The 22,402-nt window shown below is 34.3% G+C and overlaps 2 protein-coding genes across 2 annotated transcripts in view; one reads left to right on the top strand and one right to left on the bottom strand.

Annotated features, from left to right (window-relative positions):
• Pbp95 (proximal sequence element A Pbp95) overlaps positions 1-16,849 on the bottom strand; it is a 33,980-nt gene extending 17,131 nt beyond the window's left edge. The window contains exons 1-5 of the mRNA XM_072526323.1: positions 16,655-16,849; positions 16,532-16,591; positions 14,734-15,406; positions 10,331-10,610; positions 4,879-5,109 (exon numbers count right to left, since the gene is read on the bottom strand). Of these exons, the coding sequence (XP_072382424.1) occupies positions 4,879-5,109; positions 10,331-10,610; positions 14,734-15,406; positions 16,532-16,591; positions 16,655-16,711 (1,301 nt within the window). The 5' untranslated portion in view covers positions 16,712-16,849. The remainder of the gene's footprint in view (positions 1-4,878; positions 5,110-10,330; positions 10,611-14,733; positions 15,407-16,531; positions 16,592-16,654) is intronic.
• Positions 16,850-16,947: 98 nt separating this feature from the next.
• Positions 16,948-22,402, top strand: part of LOC140437072 (small ribosomal subunit protein mS31-like) — a 32,053-nt gene continuing 26,598 nt past the window's right edge. The window contains exons 1-3 of the mRNA XM_072526324.1: positions 16,948-17,105; positions 17,160-17,373; positions 17,431-17,530. Coding sequence (XP_072382425.1) covers positions 17,074-17,105; positions 17,160-17,373; positions 17,431-17,530 — 346 coding nt within the window. The 5' untranslated portion in view covers positions 16,948-17,073. The remainder of the gene's footprint in view (positions 17,106-17,159; positions 17,374-17,430; positions 17,531-22,402) is intronic.

The following is a 22,402-nucleotide window of genomic DNA, read 5'->3' as shown; positions in this document are numbered from 1 at the left end:
TCCTGGGTGATATGAACGCCAAGTTAAAGAAAAAAGACAATATATGCAGAATTCTTTGGTAAACAGAGCTTACATGATATTACCAGCAACAACGGTATAAGAGAGGCACAGTTGGTAATTGAAAATAAACTCAGAGTATTTATTACGTGTTTTCCCCACAAAAGTATTCATAAAGGAACCTGGATCATACCTAGTTCTAATAAATTTAATCAAATTGATGATAATCAGATGTTAGATCTTATAGAGGCACACATTGCAATTCGGATCATTTCGTGGTCATATTGAAGATAAAACAAAGAGTATGATGGTAAGAAAAGAGAAAGGTGCCAAACAAAGAAAACTGAACACATATATGTTTAAAAAGCATAAGCAGAAGCATCAGTACCAGCAGAAAATAAAGCTAATATTAAATGAAAGAGAATTACCAATACAGCAAAGGAAATATTAGACAAAACATCAAACAAAAGAAACGAGGAAGGTTTGACCAAGACTGACAACAAGTAATAAACAGCAAAAATACAGCTAGACAGAAATATCTACAAAGGAATTCCCGATTGAATACAATAAAGTATATGAAGAACTAAGGAGGGAGCAAGGAGAATACGTAGAAAGAAAAAGAGAGGAATGTTAAATAGAAAATACAACAAATTACAAACTATAATAAAATAAGATAGACTAGGAATTTTTACAAGGAAACCAAGCGATACCCTCAAGGACACGTGACAAGAACAACAGTGTGCAAGAACAAAAACGGGACAATTATCAGCGAGAAAAAGAAACTAATGAAAAGGTTGAAGTAGCATTTTCAAGGCCTCTTAAACCCAGAAAAAGAACAAAACCAAAAAGAAGAAATAATTCGTCACACAGCAGAACAACTAGTTGAGGAACCAACATTGAAAGAAACTATATACGTGAAAAATAACAGACCGCCTGGCACAGATGGAATAACTGCAGAACTGCATCCATAAACTAATCTGCCGCATATGGACACTAGAAGTCATCCCAGAGGATTGGAAAGTAGGAATCATATTTCCTATGTACGAGGAGGGAGACAAACGACTCTGCGAAAATTATAGGGGCATAACTGTGTTAAATGTCGCTTACAAGGTATTATCATGAATTATATACAGCCGCCTTGAATCATTTTAGGAAGAAATATTGATGAATATCAATGTGGTTTCAGACCAAAGAGGTCAACTATAGACCAAATACATATGTTAAGAGGTATACATGAAAAATGTGCTGAATATAACATACCGATTTACAACTTATATATTGATTTCAACAGGCGTTTGATGGAGTATATAGACAAAAAATGTTGAAATAACTATCCATGTTAGGAATGCCGAAAAAGTTAGTTAAACTTATGAATACAATTTTTGCAGGTTTCCAAAGCCATGGTGAGAATAGATGAAGATATGACAAAGGCATTTGATATTGAAAATGGAATTATGCACAATTAATCATTATCAACAACACACTTTAATCTTATTTTGGAAGCTATTACAAAAAAAGATATGAACGGCTGTATTAATATAAGATCCACTCAAATATGCGCACATGCTGATGATGTTACCTTAATATCCGCAATAGAAAGGTATTAAGTGATAAAGCTATAGATTTGAAACGGCAAGCCGCTGCATTTGATCTAAATATAAATAAAAGAAAAACAAAATATATGAAGTGCACAAAGTCAAATCGACATGAGAATCTGCAGGTAGACAACCATACCTACGAATATGCATCCACCTTTCCCTACCTAGGCTCAATAATAAATGACAGCAACAACGTCAGTCAAGAAATACAAGCACGGATTTCTAGCGATAATAAGTGCTTTTATGCATACACAGACTCAATGAAAAGTAAGTAACTGAATCGTACATTTAAGCTTAAAATCTACAAAATAGTAATTAGGCTAGTGGTTACATATAGATGTGAAACGTGGAATCTTTCAACCACTGATAAAAATCAAATGAGAATATTTGATCGCAAAATATTAAGAAAGATATTTGGACCAACGCATTGTAGTGATGGTTCGTAAAGAATAAAAATTAACTATGAGCTGGATGAATTAATGCAGACCGCAAATATCGTTAGATTTATTGAATAATAGGAAATTTAATTGAGTTAACCCACGGATTTGTTAATTTGCTGAAAATTAAATTAACTATTAATACTCCAGTCTTCAGAGACGAAAATGACACTGAACCTCTATAAATCATACGTACAAGCTGAATTTTGCCGAGAATATTAATTTTAGCACCCCAAAAAAAGCAAAAAATTTACCATTTTTACCCCTGGGCTTTCCCCTAAAACCCCCGCGTATGGAGGTAAAAACGCAAAAAAATCGCTTTACCAAGAATCTGCACACCGTAGAAAAAAATGTTTCAAATAAAAAATGTAGCTAAGATAATTTTAAATGAAAATGTTTATAAGCATTTTTTGTGTATAATGAACCGTTCTCTTAGAAACAACGCTTGAAGCGACCGTCGATTTTGCATGTCAGTTACGCGTGCGAAATCATATTCAATAAAATTTGTATCAGCTCGACGGTAAACTTTGTATATCTTTTGATTCAAGTGACCTATTGACAAAAATCAGGATGCGTTTTAAAGGTAAAGAGTTCAGCTTTCGTATGCAGTTTTTGTATTTTGCCGCAAATAAACTCAGATTTTATACAGGTGTTAAATAAATAAACGTGTCGCGATTTTTGCCATTTTTTATGATTCGCACGAGATCAATACAATTTATCCCTTTTATTGATTGGCCACTATAAAGTTTCAATTTCTAGACCCTAACCTTTAAAACCTAAAGCATGACATTTTAGTTTTCAGTTTTGGAAACAAATGTAAGACATTTGAAATATGCTTAAAAAACGCTGGATTTTAACTTTCACACAACAAAAGATCTAAAACATTTAAAACTTTTTTTTAATTAAACTAGTACGTTTTTTAAAAGAATAAAACTTCTGCAATAAACTACACTCAAAACAGTCTTCTTAAATGTATTTTCCGTGAAGTGTGATCGTTTGTAATGTAAAACATAAAACTCTGCGTTTTTTATTCATATTTCAAATGCCTCATATTTGTTGTCGTACGGCCGTAGCATCCTCCGAGGTATTCGGAGTTTCTGGATGGTCTCCGTGGATGGTGTTCGTGGAGTTTATGTGATCTAGGCTTCCACTTAGCGAGAAGTTTACCGGGGACTTTGTGGTCGACAAGAATACTTAAACAGCCAGAATACTTAAACAGTTTGAGGTTTATTTCTTACATTAATTTGTCTTACATGAATATTTGTTTAGTATTCTGGGCACAGTGTATGCCTTGAGTCTTACATAGATGCCGGCACCTCACACCTCGCCGTGTGGCCACGTTTACACTCCTCGAGAGCTCGAGAGGTACAGGAACGTCGGCAGTATTTCTGTAAGGTTTCTGGCAGCGAAGTGTTACCGCAGCTCGACCACCTAGTGAGAAGCAATGTCATGCCCACTTGGGGCTTTTATTTACTCCTGGCCGTCAGTGGACTAGTGGAACGCTGTGTCAGTTCGACACGATCCGAAATAGCCATAAGACACCCTGTCTTTTTCCTATTTCAAAGATCGTGTCTATCTGGCCAGGGAACGTTCTCTCCGAGCTGCTAGCCGGCTTCTGCGGTAATTATAAGTCCGTTACCAGACTTTTCTTTACCTCGACAAAAGGGCAGACCGTCAGTCAACAATCGCCGGTTCCTGTACCTCTTGTGGTTCGAATGATGTCGTAGCCGCATGGCTTCGTATTCATTCAAACACTAAAGAGCTTTGGAATCGTTTTCACTTCGACGTTTTCTTAAATCGAAGAAATGTTCACTCAGATAATAATAAAACGCAGAATCGTGATGAATAGTGATGTAGACAACTAGATCCCGATCGGAAGATGTGCTGCCTTTTTATACACTTCGTGTTTGCAAATTCGCAGCAATCTTCCGCCGGGAGGCCAATGACAACGCTGATTGTGATTGGCCGGCCAAAGTGAAATCTGCGTCGTGATTGGTCAGTCTGGCGACAGTTACCACAACTCAGAATTGAAATTGTATGTCAAATGTTTTAAAAATTGATCTCTAAAAATGGAAATTTTACTAGAACTGGTAAATGACAGTGATCAATTTTATTGATTTCATGAGAATCGTAAAAAATGGCAAAAATCGCGCCACGTTAATTTATTTAACACTTTAAAAAAAACTGGGTTTATTCTCGGCATAATACAAAAACTACGTACAAAAGCTGCACTCCTTGCCTTTAAAACGCATCTTGATTTTTGTCGATAGGACATTTGGATCAAAAGATATCGAATTTTTACCATCCCGTTGATAAAAATTTTATTGAACATTGATTTCGCACTTGTAACAGATGCAAAATCGACGGTCCCTTCAAGCGTTGTTTCTAAGAGAACGGTTCATGCTACACAAAAATGCTTGTAAACATTTTTGTTTACAATTATCTCAGCTACATTTTTATTTAACATATTCTTTTCTACGGTGTACAGATTCTTGGTAAATCGATTTTTTTTGCGTTTTTACACACTGCGAGGGGGAAGACCAAGGGTAAAAGTGTTAAACTTTTTTGCATCTTTTTTGGGGTCCCAAAATTAATATTCTCTGCAAAATTCAGCTTGTTCGTATAATTTTTAGGGGTAAACTCTCTGACGATTGGACTATAAGCGTCACGCTATTATTATTTTCCACTTTTTCACGACCTTAGAACAATACAAAAACCCACTACTACTACTTTGGACTCAAATATTTATTCATAGATTCCATTTTTAGTATATCACATGGATGATATTAACAAACTTCATGTAATGCGAAAAATAATTTCGAATTACAAAACGGTTAAAAACTTACCTAGTTCGTATTTGACTACGAGATCTATCCTTCAAATATTCTGCAACTTTATGATAGGCCATTCCAAATTTTTCTACACATAATAAAATCATGCAATCTTCGGCCATTGAAAACTTTCCTTGTTTTTTATCAACCTGGTTCAAAAAGTATTTAAACCTATGATGTAACTGTGATCTTTCCCTGTATTTAAAGTGTCTCGCAATTTTTGTCCATGGTATGTATTCTCCTACTCTAAAATATAATAGTTATTTATGTATTATGAACAAAAACTGATAAAACATTTTTTGAAAGTAAGAGATAGTAGGATTGCCCACCTCTGGTGAGTCCTAGAGATGGGCCCACCCCGCGCCTCCCGGAAGACTTCCATCAGCGCATCCACCGTGCTCCTGTTCTTTCTGAAACCATACTGCCTGACTCTTCAATCACTGTGTCTATTCATCCTCTTGGAAGCCTCTCGTATAATTTACCTATGCACGACAGAAGACAAACAGGTCGAGACTTGTCTTCCCACTTTGGGAATAGTACATACCTCGAAATATTCCAATTTGCCGGAAATCACTGAGTTTCAACCAGTAGATTCATGTGTTCCAAATGCCACCTCTGCTACATACTGCCAATGTGTTTTACCGCTTCTGGTGGTATTCCATCGAGTCCCGGAGCCTTTTGTGTCTTTAGGGGACACAACGCTTCGTTGAGTTCGTCTACGGTAAAAAGTACAGCTCGCTCAGTTTCGGCGTCCCACTGCACTCTCGCCCTCTTGAGGGTAACCTCAAGCTTCCTGTCCAGTGGCATCTCATACAGAGGGTACAGCTTGAACTGGTTCATTATATCGTAGAACCTGGTATCCTTCCATTTGCTACTGCTGCAAGTCCTGATTACAAGCAAGATAATACCGCGTTACAAGCAAGATAATACAAGGCCACATACTGCGGCAACAGTAAGAGATTGGTTTGGTAATGTGGATATTACACTTTTATCGTGGCCAGCACAATCGCCAGATCTTAATACCATCGAGCATGTATGGGATATGTTTCAGAAATGGTTTGCTCCTTATCTGCACAATGTCCATACTAAACAAAGTCTTCACGATCTTACACAGGAATGGATTCTATTGCCTCAAAGCGAAATTGATAATTTAATTTTAAGTATGCCAAAGAGATGTCAAGCTGTAATTAATGCTGCTGGAGAAAATATAGATTATTAAACGCATTTGTCGTTAGATTTATATGTTTTAAATTGACTTTCAAACATCATATTGTAGTGAGTATAAATAATATTTAAAAAAAAATATAGAAAAAATGTACTTCTTATTGACATGCTATAATAACAATAATGTCAAAGAACAAAAATTTTACAATTCTTAAAAGAAAAAAAAAAGGAAATACAATTCCAATTACATATGCATAATATGTGGGGAACAAAGGAGTAGGATGCGAAAATATGGAGTTGATTCCAGTTTACTTCACTTAGCCTCTTCTACTCAAATCCGACTCTCACCTTCACGTTGGTGTCCCCTGTTAAACCGAGCAACCCAACTGGAGATCCTGTATCCAACCCGGGTGGAAGGTTGGTTCGGCAACTGACAAGAGCGGGTGAATTGGTCCTCCAGGTTGGGGTTTGGGCGGTGGGTTAACACCCCCCTTCTGTAAAAATTATTCTCTTACGGAAACTTCAAAACAATCAGCCGGACGGATTTTTTTGTCGACGACTTGGCAAACTAAATAAGGTTAATGATAAGGTTAATGATCTTGGTTTATTTACTTGGAATGTGCGTACGCTATATAGTGCAGGTAAACTAAGAAGTCTGTCCAATGCACTTAATGAATATTCAGCAGACATTATAGCACTTCAAGAAATCAGGTGGACAGGTAGTGCTAGCCTAGAAAAAAAGACTACACTCTCTAGTACAGCGGAGATAAAAATAATCATATTTTTGGCGTGAGATTCATACTGAATAAACGATTTAAATCAGAAGTCATAGCTTTCGATCCAATATGTAGAATCCGAATTAAAGGCAGGTTCTTTAATTACAGCATTATCAATATCCATGCTACCACTAAAGATAAAGAAGACGAGGAGAAGGACATATTTTACGAGAAACTGGAAAGCACTTACCGACAATGTCAGAACAACGACATAAAAATTATTATTGGTGATTTTAACGCTAAAGTCTGCCAAGAGACTATTTACCGACCCACGATCGGCGAGCATAGTCTTCATGCTGTCAGCAACCAAAATGGTTTACGCCTGATTGACCTCGCAGCATCATTGAGAATGGTGGTAGTAAGTACATGTTTTCCTCACAAAAATATCCACAAAGCCACATGGCAATCACCATAAGGTCAAACAAAAAACCAAATTGACCATGTACTAAATTGATAGTCGACATTTCTCGGACGTACTAGATGTAAGAGCATGTAGAGGTGCTAATATAGACTCTGACTACTACCTTGTAAGAACAAAACTCAGGGCTCGTATATCAAACGCTAAGAAAGGCCAGAGCACAAAATCTACGAAATATAATACTGATGTGCTAAAATCTGGAGACGCTAGGGATAACTACAGGAAAATTTTAGTCTAGAAGAACACTGGACCAAATGCAAGGAAGCTATCCATACAGCGGCTAAAGGCTTTTTAAAACCTAACCAGGCTAAAATAAAAGAAGATTGGTTTGACGAAGAATGTAGATCCATTAACCAACAGAAAAATGAAGCATATAAGAGACTTCAGCAGCGCAGAACGAGATCAAAGCTGGAAGACTATGAAAATCTTAGACGAGAAGAAAAAAGGACGTTTAGAAGGAAAAAGAAGAGCCTTACGAAAACGCTCTAAACGAGATTGTTAACCACCACAATAGAAAAGATCCGCGAAAATTCAACCATAAGATAAACAGCTGCAGAAAAGAATTCAAACCCAGAATAACAGCATGTAAAGACAGAGATGGTTCCATAATTAGTACCAAAGAACAGATACTAAACAGGTGAGCGAATTATTTTGAAGAACTAGCGACAGTCGTGAAAAAAACCAAATAGAAATTACTTTGCCTGAAATGGACGAAACCGCTCAAGAGCCTCCCCCACCGAAGAAGAAATTAGAGAAGCCATTTCAAAACTGAAAAATAACAAAGCCCCCTGTTTGGACAATATTCCTGCCAAACTCTTTAAAAATGGTGGTGATACCCTTTTTAAACACATACATAAATTAGAAACCGAAATCTACCATGGAAGGAAACGCCCGCGGACTGGAAATTAGGTGTAATGCACTCTCTTCACAAAAAGAGAGATATGATGGTGTGTGATAATTATAGAGGCATCATCCTACTTAACGTGGCATATAAAGTATTGTCCAACGTATTGTACAGAAGATTGATCCTCTATGCTGAACAAATAGTTGGAAACTACCAGTGCGGTTTCGCGGTTTCCGACCCAATAAATCAACAACGGATCAAATCTTCACAGTCAGGCAGATTCTTGAGAAAACGCTCGAGTTCGGAATCGACACCCACCAATTATTCGTGGATTTCAAATGCCGCTTCATCTTGTTCAACTAACGGAACTTACACTCACAGGCGTAGAGAGTGTAGTCAGAATCCAAAACGACTTTTCAAGACCCTTCCATTGTAAAAATGGACTGAGACAGGGAGATGAACTGTCGTCTCTTATTTAACCTTGCACTAGAAAAAGTAATTCGGGAGTGCCATATTAATACGAATGGCACCATCTTTAATAAATCTGTACAAGTGGTAGGATATGCAGATGACATAGACATTATTACTAGGTCCACAGAATCTTTCGATCACTAAGGGCGTCTGCACTGAGAATGGGATAAATAAACGCACAGAAAACCAATTATATGTATTGTACTAGATCAGGCAACCAGATACCTAGACTATTAATCAGTGGCGCACCGAGGGGGGAGTTTTGGGGGTTAAAACCCCCCCAGGACCCTATTCCGACACTGTTACTTACACATTTTAAGGACTCAAAATGGAGGTAACATCATAAAAAAAATTTTGGTGACCAACCAAAACCCCCCCCCCCCCAAAGGCAAATTCTAGGTGCGCTACTGCTATTAATCGATGATCTGGAACTGGAAGGTGTGGACACCTTCGTCTACCTGGGCTCGCTACTGACCAAAGACAACAATGTCAGCGAAGAAATTAAACTGCTTGCCAATAAGTGCTATTATGACTTGAGGAAACATATGGCCCCAAAACTACCCAGAAAAATTAAAGTTACCATATATAAAACACTAATAGGCCAGTGTTAACATACGGGTAAGAAACGTGGTCACTTACACAGAACGACCAAGAATTGCTTAAACGTTTCGAGAGAAAAATTCTAAGGAAAATATATAGAGTCCAAGAAGACGGTTTGTGGCGTAGGCGCTACAACTTTGAGTTATACAGAAGTTTTTGGGAACCTGACGTTGTAAAATGTATTAAATTAGCACGCCTTCGATGGATAGGACATGTAATTAGGCGAGATGAAGATGCAACGATCAGAAAAATTTTCGACCGAAGAGGACCAGTGGGAAGACGAGCCAGAGAAAGACCAAAACTTAGGTATCAAGATAACATAGAGGATGATCTAAAATCCATCGGAGTTAAAGCATGGGGAAGAGTTGCCAGAGACAGGGGCGAATGGAAGATTGTTCTGAAGAAGGCTTTGGCTCATAACGAGCTGTAATGCCACTGATGATGATGCATAATATGTAAATATGAAATATATAAATATAGTCTAGGAGCTAGGGGGGTTGAGTATGCACTTTTATGTCCCCTAGGTACATTGACGTTTTTTTTATGTTTTTTGGTGCGTAGATTCGATTTTTTGAAGGTACGAGGCTGAAATCCCGTCAGATAATTTGTTGTTAACAATTTAATTGTTTAAATTATTGCATTTGCTAAACTATTTGACATATTTAGACGCGCAAATATAAATCTGTAGTTAGGCCTATTCCATTACAATATTCCTATAGAATTATAAATTCATGAAGAAACCAATAAAAAAATACCACTATATAAGTTAATATTATACGAAGATCACTTATGTTTTAAAACACATACATGTAAGAGTTTGATGTTAATATTGAGAGTAAACTAGATGTAAGACCAAATATTTACCATCTCGAAATAGTATGATGCGTTTTTCCTGGTTTTTCTCATAGAAACAATTACTAACGAGTTATAACAAGAGAATTTTAGTGTCATTCTTAAACCCGTCAAAGTACCATAAATATAATGCACAAAATGCTGACGAGAGATACAGACTAGTGGAGAATCAGAAAAATATAATTGATCATTAAAAGGAAAAAAGTTCAAAGGGACTTGCGGGGAAAAGATGGTCACATAACAGAGATAAAAATCAAGTCGATGATAAAACAGGTCTCAAAATATTAAGAACCAGAAGGTAATAGTAATAAATAATGCATATTCTTAAGATTAAAGTCTTACCTAAATTTTCTCACCAAATTTACTAATTTTTTATCTTCCGCACGTGTAAATCCTCCCTTTTTTAGTGTATTGTGGAAATTGTTAATGTAATTAATAAAAACTCCGAAGCAAGTCCTGTTAGTTCCAAGTTCTTTTGCTATCGCAATCCAGTTTTGACGTTTGTACTTTTGAACTAAATTTAACATTTTTTTAGTTTCTTCGGAGCCCCAAGGTGACTTATTTAGATTAGGGTGAAGGAACATATGCCACATTGAACGACATTCGAAGTCAGAATGTTTATCTAAAACAAAATTCGTATTTTATTAACACTTTGAGTCCACGTGCCCACCGGTCGACATTTGTATTTTAAATTCTGGGACCAGTTTTTTTTTGGGTTCATAGTAAATGTATTAGCTTTTAATCAAAATATTTAATTAACTAATTATGTAACTGTATGTTTGGCTCGATTTACTGAGGTTTTACCTATCACCAGTGGTAGAGTGGATTCATAATAAAATTTTACATATTTTCACCAATGGGAACACATATTTACACATAGGAATTTATTTGATGTGTGTCTGTTTATGTTCAGAGTTTTTTTATATAGAGGAATTTTCTTTTATTCCAGAACTGAATGTAAGAGAATTATTTTTAGAAGATATTTAACTGTAAAGGAACTCACATTGGACACTGAAAACCTTTCAGATGTGGTTGTACGTATATGTCCATTGCTGGGGATGAATATACTGTCTTCTCAAATGACAGGTGCAAGATCAAATTGTTTTGCTGGATAAAAGTAATTTAAGCAAAACGTCCGAAGGCGACTCCTGACATTCCTGATTCAAACATAGGTGGAAACTTTTCCGACTGTGAAGATGATTCTGCTGACGTTGTACCTTACTCGATTGATCGGAAGAACAAAATGAGAGCCTGTTAATGGGTAAAGAATATCATTCGATGTTCAGCCAACAAATACTGGTTACCCTCCTGAAAAAGTGGCAAAAGCTTCCATAGGTTGTTTCATCACTTTATTATGTATAAATAGGTTTATTATTCCCCTTAAATGATAAAATCCCATAGAAACCCGTAAATTTACTATTGTTTTGATGTACATGTATCTTCTGCACATACGTAATTTACTAGATTATTTGTCCATAAGGCTCACCCTTCAAAACTCAATACCCAAATGCATAACAAGAATACTTTCGAAAGTTTTTTGGGCACGATTCACACTACTTCTAAGCCTGTAGAGGCTTGTAAAGCCTGCTAAGGCTGTACAAAAAATCTGAAGTTCCCGATCTGCTTCAAAGTAAATTTAAAACTTCGTAGGTGCCTGAGGACATCGTTTGCGTTGATCACAGTATTATAGCATTTGATGGACGTTTATCTTTTTGTACGTTTGTACATACCAAACAATTGATATCGCTACGATATAAATGTTTTCAAACTATGTGTTACTGGTTACTGGTCAAATACACTTGGTTATTAAGTTCTACACTGAAAAACAGTGATGTCAAAAAATACAGCTGTGAAATTTCCAAAACCAAAACAAAAGTCATGGCCTTCCAAAACAAGGAAACTGTCATATTAAAAATCTGTATTGATAATGCCGGCCTGGAACAAACTTTAAATACTTAGAATGTGATATATCATACGGATTTGAACGTGACAGAAAATAAGCTAGCAATGTTTAATAGAATGTGTAGCACAATAACAATAACGTTAGGTAATAAATGCAGAAAAGATAATCAATTAAAGATTTTTAAGACAATGGTCGTACTAACACTTTTGTATGGTTGTGAGGCATACATAGATAATAAAACAGACACACATGTTACGAATCCAGGCACCAAAAATAATATTTCTTAGAAACATCAAGGGATGTACAAAATTAGATCAGATAAGGAATACTGAAATATATTATATATATATATATATATATATATATATATATATATATATATATATATATATATATATACTTTCGCCCGGCGGCGGAAAGAGATCGTCGGGGTAACCCAAAAGGACGTTTTCTGTATAAGCGTTCGAGTTCCATGGAATCCTCTAGCAGGGAGATATGGTTTGGAACGCGAAGAGAAACGCAGTTGCAGCCGTATCCAGATCTTCCCCTCGGACCTTGAAAATCCAGGCGAGGGCCACGTGGAGGCTCGCGCCGGTTCGGATCCATATCCACAGCAGGTCTACAAGGTGAAGAGCCTCTAGTCGATAAAATAATGTAGGTAAGGGAAGTCGGCAAATTGGATCCGTAACTTCGGGATAAGGATTGGCTCTGAGGATCGGGGCGTCTAGGGCTTGGCGAGGAAACGGGTCATGGCTGACGTGCCGGGCCTGGGCGAGGTGAAGTGAGCCTAATTCTTACGAGTTGGGTTTCATGGATCCGAGTTCGGTCCCGTGCCTTGGGCTCCCGCGGAACCGTCTTGCTGCGAGGCTCTGAGTTACTTTCGAGTGCTTGGATGGCCTCTTCGGCCGTCATTCAACGGTCAGCTCAGAACTGGCACTGGCACTATATATGTATGTATAACATTTTTGAAATCAGTACAAAAAAGAGAATCCAAATATAAAATAAAAAAAGGGGAAAGTTATTAAAAAAAAAATAAAGGGATTATACGGAGGTGAGAGGGTGCATTTCCCAGCAACCTTAAATATGATATAATGCCTCCTCCTTTAAATATTAATTGACGTGTTTTTGCGTTTTTTCTAAAAATTAGAAGTTCAAAAGACTACATCAGTTGCATCTAGAAAAGTAGGAAATGAGCACCTTGGAAAGTCACCTTTTGAAATGTTTGGCCTGTTTTTTACATCAGATATTATAGGATTTATCTTAGAACATACATTATTGTACGCTCATCGAGAAAAGAATAATCCATCCTTTCAAATTACTGATCAAGAACTGAGGCAATTTCATGGATTATTCTATAGATAGGATAGATCTGTCTGCTCCATTATTTGGAAAAACTATGAGCAGAGAAACACTTCGCTCTATCAAAAAATACTAACATACATGCGACAATCAGAACCTCACTTCGTCTAAAGTAGCTAAGGTCCAACCTTTGTATGACAGGCTTCTGGCGCAATTTCAACAATTTGGAATATTTCACGAATTATTAAGCAAAGATGAAGAAATGGTTCCATATCAAGGACACCATTCTGCTAAAATGTTTATAAAAAATAAACCTATAATATTCGGGTTCAAGTTATAGATGCTTTGTGGAGTAGATGGTTAGGTTAGATAGGTTAGTCATACAATGCTCAAATCTATTGTGGGAAAACAGAAAATTGTTCAGCGCCACTGGGAACTTGTATTGTCAATGACCTCCTTGCCGTCGTTCAAAATCTCCAACAACAGTTAGTGTTGTTTAATAATTTTTTCACAGCTCACAAATTATTGACAGATTTAGCAAAGCAAGGAGTCCGAGCTTGTGGAACAATTCACGAGAACCGTACAGCTAATTGGCCGCTAATGAACTCAAAGGAGATGAAAAAAAAAACAATGTGGTTTTTACAACTTTCGTTCAGACGAAACAGTCATTTGTGTCAAGTGGAATAACTCTGTTGTTACAGTCGCAAGTAGTCATTTCAAAGTCAAATCAGTCCACACAGAGAAACGAAGGGTGAAACATGAAAGTAGGAAAGATGTGCCTCAGCCGGACCTAATAAGAAAATATAACGAAGGGATGGGGGGAGTTGACCTCCTGGATCGAATGTTGAGCAGCTACCAGCCCAGATTGCAGTCAAAAAAATGGTGGTGGAACTTTTTCTAATGTTCTGTTTTCCAATGATTTGAATATGGCAGTCGTTGCTTCTTTCAGATTCTATCAACACTTACATCCAAAGAAAATATTCTCATCTAACTTCTCGTCCACAAGTGACACTAGCTCTTCTGAAGGCAGAAATAGTCCCTCGACAAAGATTGGGTGGGCCGACTGCGTCTGTTATCCAGGACATCAGGTATGATGGAGTCAATCATATACTCAAGCGATACTCAAGGTAGATGTATTGTTTGTCAAAAAAATATGCACCTTCCTTGTAGAAAATGTGAGAAGAGGATGCATAAGCTGTGCTTCATTCCTTACCATAAGGTTATATAAATATATAAATAACCAAAATATTATCCATACATAGACCTCCAATGATACCATATCTCAATTGCAAGTCAAAATTTTAATCCTATCTAGTAATGACATTTAAAAGGTTAATAGAACTTTACTGTGAGTATTATGACTCTGAGACTAAAGTCAGAATGAATAATTAGTATTGACAATAGGTTAAAAGTGATAAAGGACAAACAAACTCAAAGATGATTTGTGTGTATTAAGTACAAAAAGTAAATATAAATTATTTGCAAATTCATTATGATATATATGTTTACTTCAGTGTCAAAAGATTTAAAAAGAAAATTTTACCTCTAAGAAATACTTCAGATACTCTTATCCAATTAATGTGTTCATCTGATCCCAAGGGAGGAATAGGTAGATTATCCTGGTCATCAAACTGTTTTTGTTTCTCTTGCAACTCCATAATTTTTTCATTTTTATTCTCATCGTTGGAAAGTTCTAACTTCTTAATTTCATTTCGGATATGAGTAATTGTATTTATACTATAGTTTAGTTTAACAGCTCTAATAACTGAATCACACTCAAGTGAAGACCATCTTTTGATTGAAATGAAATCATAAATGCTCTGTTCATCACCTAACTTCTTTTGTAAAGCTTCATCATTTAAAGGTGCTGGAAAATTAAGTTTGTCTTTAAAATAAGGTGCACCCAATCTCCAAGATCTGGAAGATTTAGGGTACATTTTTTTATCAGAAATTTTTTCATGAATTATTGTATTTATATCTAAGATATTACTCTGACACTCTATTAAAAGATCTTTGAGTTTCTTGTAATGTTCAATGAGTGACATATTCTTCTGCCTATTGAGGATCAATATGTGTTTAAGATCAAAGTTTTCACATGAATCTATTACCGATTTTTCTTCTGCTGTTAATGATGTTAAGATACTATACTTGTAATCAGTTGAAATTACAGACTCATAATTGTCATCAAAGCTGCAGTCTTCTTGTATACTAGATACCTAAAATTAGAGTCAAAATTATATAAATAATCATATGAATTTAATGCTATACTTTCATCTACAGTAGGTCTTTGGATGTGCAGTAGACTTTGTGGCAAAATATGGAATTTAAATCTTAAATGACCTAGCAATCATATATAACAGTTGTCAGACCCACAATTACTGGGTCTGACAACTTACAAAACTGATGTTGCACTGGTTTTGTGGAACAAATCAACAAAGTGAAACAGAATTACTTAGTTACTGAAGTCTTAAAAGTAATGGTAGTCATTACAAGTATATGGGAGGATGTATTGATATCTACTTAGCCTAGACAGGTTTGGTGAATAAAGTTTTATGGATCAAAATATAGTGTGTTACCATAGCAACAAAGAAAATTTATTAGAAGTAGAGTTTTACATCAAAAAGTTATACCAGGGTTGCACAATAGAATTTGAAAAAAAGATATGTCAACTGCATTGGATGATTAAAGTATTGAGCCCTCATTAAGTACTTGTATTTGAAGGTGTTAAGAGATAATATAAATTTACAAAGATATGCTTAATATTCTTGTAAGTTTCAAAAGAGGTTCATTGAAGATGAAGACTGATTAGGAAGGCCAATTTCTGATGATAACACTCCTGTAAATACTGATAAAGTTCATAAAATGATTTTATAAGACTATATCCACTATATCAACACCTCTCTTAAAATTATTCCTGAATAAATTCCACTGTTCATGAGAATTTGGGATGAAATTATGGATTTTAATTTCTCATTGAAAACACAGCAGGAAATATTCTATAATAAATAATGCGATGTTCAGTAAGCTTTACACTTAATTAAAAATTTCGATTTTCCTATAAAATACAATAAAAATAAGTTTCTACCAGTACCAGTCAAATGGGCCCGCCCCTGTCTCTAGAGAGTCATATTCCAGTACAAAACTTGTGTATAATTTTTAACAGTCGCTTCTAATCATTTCTTTTATTGTATCTGTTGTTACTCTTTTTCTTAAAGCGTTATATTAAAAGGATGAATATGACCTGTGAAGAGTTAGGTATAAAAACCCATTATTGATAGAAGAAAACTAATTATGCATGTTTATTTTAGTTGTATGTTAATGCCAATACTATATTTACTTACATTGTCCTCTTCACTATCGTCAAAATCAATGAATTCCTGATAAGACTCGTCAAGTTTTTCCTGAAATTTTATATTATTTATTTTTCATATTAGCAAATATTAGTATGAATATTGAAAGCTTACCGCTCTGCATTCTTTTAATGTTGCTTCTAGTTTTCTCAAATCCGCTTCATCATCCATCGTATAAAAACAAACGAAAGTACTCTAAAATAAGCCGGAATTATAATTATATACCCTTAACACTTTATCGCTTTAACAACTGTTTATTATTGTTTATCAAAAAACAAGTTGACAAATAACTGTCATTGTCACTTTAGGTTTTTTGACGTATATACTCTGAACAGGCACAGAATGCTATGTATTCTGTGGTACAGGAGGTCAATGTCGCTTAAAATGCCTGTTTGTTAAACTAGAAGAAATAACCATTTAGAATAACCATAACCTCAAAATTTCAATCAATTTGATAGGAGTGAATGGATGGAATGGATTTTAAAAAAATTAATTGAATGCTGATTAATTAATTTTTATATATAGAATTAAAAATGAATTTAAATAAATTAAACATAATATGGAGGTATATATGTTATATATTTAAATTTATAAAACATTAATTATGAATATTTTTTAGGCAAAATTCATCCAAGAAAAATCTATTATTTACAGTATGTCACCAAAAGTATTCATATGCCTACAAAAGTACGGGAAAAGACAGTAGTTCAAGTAGTAGCAGTAGCAGCTCTAGTTCAGATAGTGATCTAGGTTTACCATCTAAACAAGACACAGAAAATAAAAATAAAGAAACTATTACCAAACTTAATAGTCTTTTACAACAATTAATTCAAGTGAGTTATATAGAGGTACGTTTTGAATAAAATTTTGACAATTTTTAACTTTTTTAGAATGATGAGGTTGCTAAGAGTTCTAACTTAGTGTTGGCTAGACCAAAAAATAAAAGACTTTCAAAGGAAGAAAGGCAAGCAAAAAGAGTAGAAAGTGTTGGTAAGTTTTAGAGTTTTAAATGTAGATAAAGAGATTATCATTATTCTAACTACATCCCCAGCGAGAATTCTCAAGTTTGGTATGGTATGGTGTTTTACACTTACACTTACACCAGTATCATATTTTGTTGGTTGAGACATATTTTTAAATATTGATTGACACCAAGTTAGTTTTGTATTTTAATATAATTACGCTTTTCTCACATTATATTTATTGTTAATTACGCTTTTCTCACATTTTCACAATGATTCTAAAATAAATTCAACTTCAAGCTACAGCTGGTGTAAATAAATGCATGCTGGAAACACATGTTTGTTCAGGGCCGGACTAGTAAATTTAATGCTGCAATACAAAACCTTATATAGTTTGTGGACGTCTGACAGGTACAGATTATAGTACACCAATTTTTTAAATATCAAAATGATTTACAAGATCGAGAGTTTATAACAACAAAATAAAGTATACAAAAAAAAGTTTATAAAATTACCGTATTTTATCTTAAACTTTCAGAATCTGATGTACTGCTGTCATCATTAAAGTTGATAATGATAGGCTCAATTTGTGCCCCAATTAAATTGTCCAACTCCCACATTTTTGGCTCCACTTCTTCTTTTACATGTTTGACACAGTTTTTCCATTTTTCCATGGTTACAGCAGACGTAGCTTCATGGAATAAATTTTTAATGTCAGCAAATTTAAATGTTGTGCTATGCGCTGCAACATAATTCTTGATTTGCGCCCATACAAGCTCGATTGGATTGAGCTCGCAGTGGTATGGTGGCAACCTTAAAACTATTCTATTTGTGCTGCTTACCAGTTCATCTACTATGTACTTATTATATTCGCCTTTATGTTGTTTAACGATTTCTAAAAGTTGCACCTTTAACATCGTTTCTTCAAAGGGAATGTCTTTTGAGCTAAGCCAATTTTGAATATCTGCCTTTTTTGTAGCCATAATGGGAATTTTTTCCAATTTTCTGGAATGGTAAGGGGCATTGTCCATTACAATTACAGCATTTTTTTCCAATATTGGTAAAATCTTTTGGAGCCAATTTTCAAATGACTTCCCATCCATCTCCTCATGGTAGTCTCCACTTTTGCTTGACTCAAAAGCCCACAGTGCATCCGGAACAAAACCATTCTCACTTCCGATGTGACAGATTATAAATCTTTACCTTTTCCTAAAAGTGATATTAAAGATAATAAATAAAAAATTGAAAGTTTATTTGAATTATCTGAGGGATTTCTTAAGCCAGTCGACCCATCCAAAAATTCACGTCTTGCAGAAGTCATAGAAGCATCCACGCAAACTTTTGGTTTTGTATGGCCAGCATTTATCCATGTTTCGTCTAAGTAATAAATGGTTCTATTTTCAGCTCTACATTTTCTTATCTTCTGCAAATAATTTCTCCCCCATAGCACAATTTCATTTTTGTCGAGTAGCAAATGGTTTTTCCACGTTTTTGAAATTTAAAATTTAATTTTCGTAAGAGTTTGTAAAACGTGGTTCTCTTAAAATTTGGTAAGTCATTATCATTATTTACATCTCTTAGGACTTTGTGAATTGTAGGAATTTCATTGCGGAAAAAATACTGATGAACCATTCTTCTTATAGCTGACTTATCAAAATCATCTACAGCATCTATTGATTTTGAACGATTTTGGTTTGTTTTCGGTTCAGATAATGTGTGGGTACTTTTATATCCTTTAATGACATTGAAAACAGTTTTTGAACAAACTACAACTTTATCTGCAACCCTTTGTTGAATGTCCGTTAACGCTAAAGTAGGATTATCTTGTAATTCACATTTGTATGTATTAACCATTATTTCTTTGGTTTTTATATCTATGTGATTTTTCTTAGCTCTTTTCCTAGGAGGACTTAGCGTTAACAGTTGCTCATTTTCATTTGCTGACTCCGTATCAGACATTTTAAATAAATGAACTTATTATACTTTTCTCAACTAAAATAACAAAATGGACATTTTCAAAATTTACTCTTATAGTAAAGGATCCGATATAAGGTTTACCTACACCGCTTTGTTAAATGTGATATTTTTTACTTATGTTTTTGAGCCTTGAAAATCTAAAACAATATCTGCCCGGGTTGAAATTATTTTTTAAATATATAAAAAAAGTTTTAATTATTAATTAATTATAGTCAGGACAAAATTATATCGGGCTAATCGGGCACCTCTTGTTTTTCATAATTTTTAACATACTAAATTACACATCAAATAATTTTTATCCATTACAGGCCAACTTTGACGTAGCTGTGATTATCGATTTACATAAGCTTTGTCATATTATCATAAGCTTTGTCTTCTTAACGTTTATATTGAGTCCATATTGTTGACTGTAATACGTCCACACTTACAATAGCAAAAACAAAGATTTGGTTAGTCTATCAAAAATGAATCAGGAAATCATGTCTAAGCGGACTGAATTTTATTACTACAGATACAAACAGCAGAATCAATTAATTAATTAATTTTTTATTTAAACTGATAAATTATAATATTGATTGCATTAATTTACCCCAACTCCTTAGCCCTAGATACTCTCCCAGAGTTTTATAGTTAATAATATATAATATTTTTATATTGTTACTACGAGGATAGATTGATATTAAACTAGCCTTTGATAGATGGCGCTACTTGATACATAATTGGTTGCGGTGTTGACATTTGCCATTCATGACGTTTGTCAAAACTTTAAGTTTTAAAAACAATTAGTTTGGTTTTTACAGCCGCCAAAAGCAAGCAAATTTGAGACCACTTCGTGTGACCACTTCGGATACGCTTTTGGCGATGATACGGCGCGATCCGAAGGATTTTTTTCGCCGATTTATCACCGTTGATGAAACCTGGGTGCATTATTACACACCGGAAACCAAAGAACAGTCGAAACAGTGTCGCAAACGCGGCGAAGGGCCGCCGAAGAAGGCAAAGAGTGCACATTCGACTGGCAAAGTGATGGCGACTGTTTTCCGGGATGCGAAGGGCATCATCCACATCGACTACTTGGAAAAAGGAAAAACAATCAATGGTGAGTACTACGCAGCATTATTGGATCGATTCGATGCCGAATTGCGTTGAAAACGCCCCGGTTTGGAACGCAAAAAAGTGCTCTTTCACCAAGACAATGCACCTGGCTCACCGATCGGCCTTCGCCATGGCAAAATTACACGAATTGAGCTATGAATTGGTTGAACACCCACCGTATTCCCCAGATCTTGGCGCCAGCGATTTTTTCCTGTTTCCAAACCTAAAAAAATGGCTCGGAGGACGCCGTTTCGCAACAAATGATGAAGTCATCACTGAAACTTCGGCCTATTTTGAAGAGCTCGAGCAAAAGTACTATTCGGATGGGATAAAAAAAATTGGAACATCGACTTACTATGTGTAGAAAGTGTATCGAGCTAAAAGGGGACTATGTTAAGAAATAAACCGATTTAATTCCAAAAACTTGTTTTTTCTATCAAAGGCTAGTTTTATATCAATCCACCCTGGTATAGTATTTTTCCTGAATTCATTCGCTTTTTATGCTTACGTCTATTCTTTATATATATATATATATATATATATATATATATATATATATATATATATATATATATATATATATATATAAATACGTTCAAATTATCGGGTAAAGTGGTCTATAATAAAAATCTTTCTTTTTTCTTAATTACTCAATATTTCGCCATTTATTTAACAGCTTCTTCAGGAGTAAACTAAAACAATTTGAACATTACAAAAAATGGCGTACAAATACATTTTAAAACACTTACAGAATTTAAAAGATTTCGCAAGTAAAAAATGACATTGAAGTATTTGAAATATTGAATGTCAAGATTAAATTGTCTTAAGCACGTTCGTTACAGCTATACGATAAAAAATTAAAATTATTTCAAATGTAAAAATAAAAATAACAAAAGAAAAGTTAGAAGAATAATATTTCTTTGATGAATTATTAAGGTTAGTTGTTATTAAGATGAATGTTGGCTATTTTGAATATTTATAAATTTTGTTCAATATGTTACAATATATGTTACTTAACTGTCCAGTGTCCGTTTTATAATTTAAAGTGTTTTTTTTTTGTTTTTTTTTTGTTAATGTAATACATCTCAAATTATAAAACGGACACTGGACAGTTAAGTAACATATATTGTAACATATTGAACAAAATTTATAGATATTCAAAATAGCCAACATTCATCTTAATAACAACTAACCTTAATAATTCATCAAAGAAATATTATTCTTCTAACTTTTCTTTTATTGTTATTTTTATTTTTACATTTGAAATAATTTTAATTTTTTATCGTATAGCTGTAACGAACGTGCTTAAGACAATTTAATCTTGACATTCAATATTTCAAATACTTCAATGTCATTTTTTACTTGCGAAATCTTTTAAATTCTGTAAGTGTTTTAAAATGTATTTGTACGCCATTTTTTGTAATGTTCAAATTGTTTTAGTTTACTCCTGAAGAAGCTGTTAAATAAATGGCGAAATATTGAGTAATTAAGAAAAAAAGATTTTTATTACAGACCACTTTACCCGATAATTTGAACGTATTTATAAATTATTTTTTGGTCGAAATAATCATTTCTAATATATATATATATATATATATATATATATATATATATATATATATATATATATATATATATATCTGTATGAATAAATTTATATGTTTTATTGTTAGGTTTGATTAATTTAAATTTTGTAATTACCCGTATTTTATATTTGGAAAATCCCATGAATAAATAAATAAATGCTATAATTTTGATTTCGTCTTGGAAGTCTGGAAGAGTGGATCCATTTACAGTTTTAAAGAAGAGATATTTGTAACATAAGAAA

Source organism: Diabrotica undecimpunctata, chromosome 3 (genome assembly GCF_040954645.1).
Source record: "Diabrotica undecimpunctata isolate CICGRU chromosome 3, icDiaUnde3, whole genome shotgun sequence".
Taxonomy (NCBI): domain Eukaryota; kingdom Metazoa; phylum Arthropoda; class Insecta; order Coleoptera; family Chrysomelidae; genus Diabrotica; species Diabrotica undecimpunctata.
Note: the sequence above shows the minus strand (reverse complement) of the source record. Positions and strands in the feature narration are given on the sequence as shown.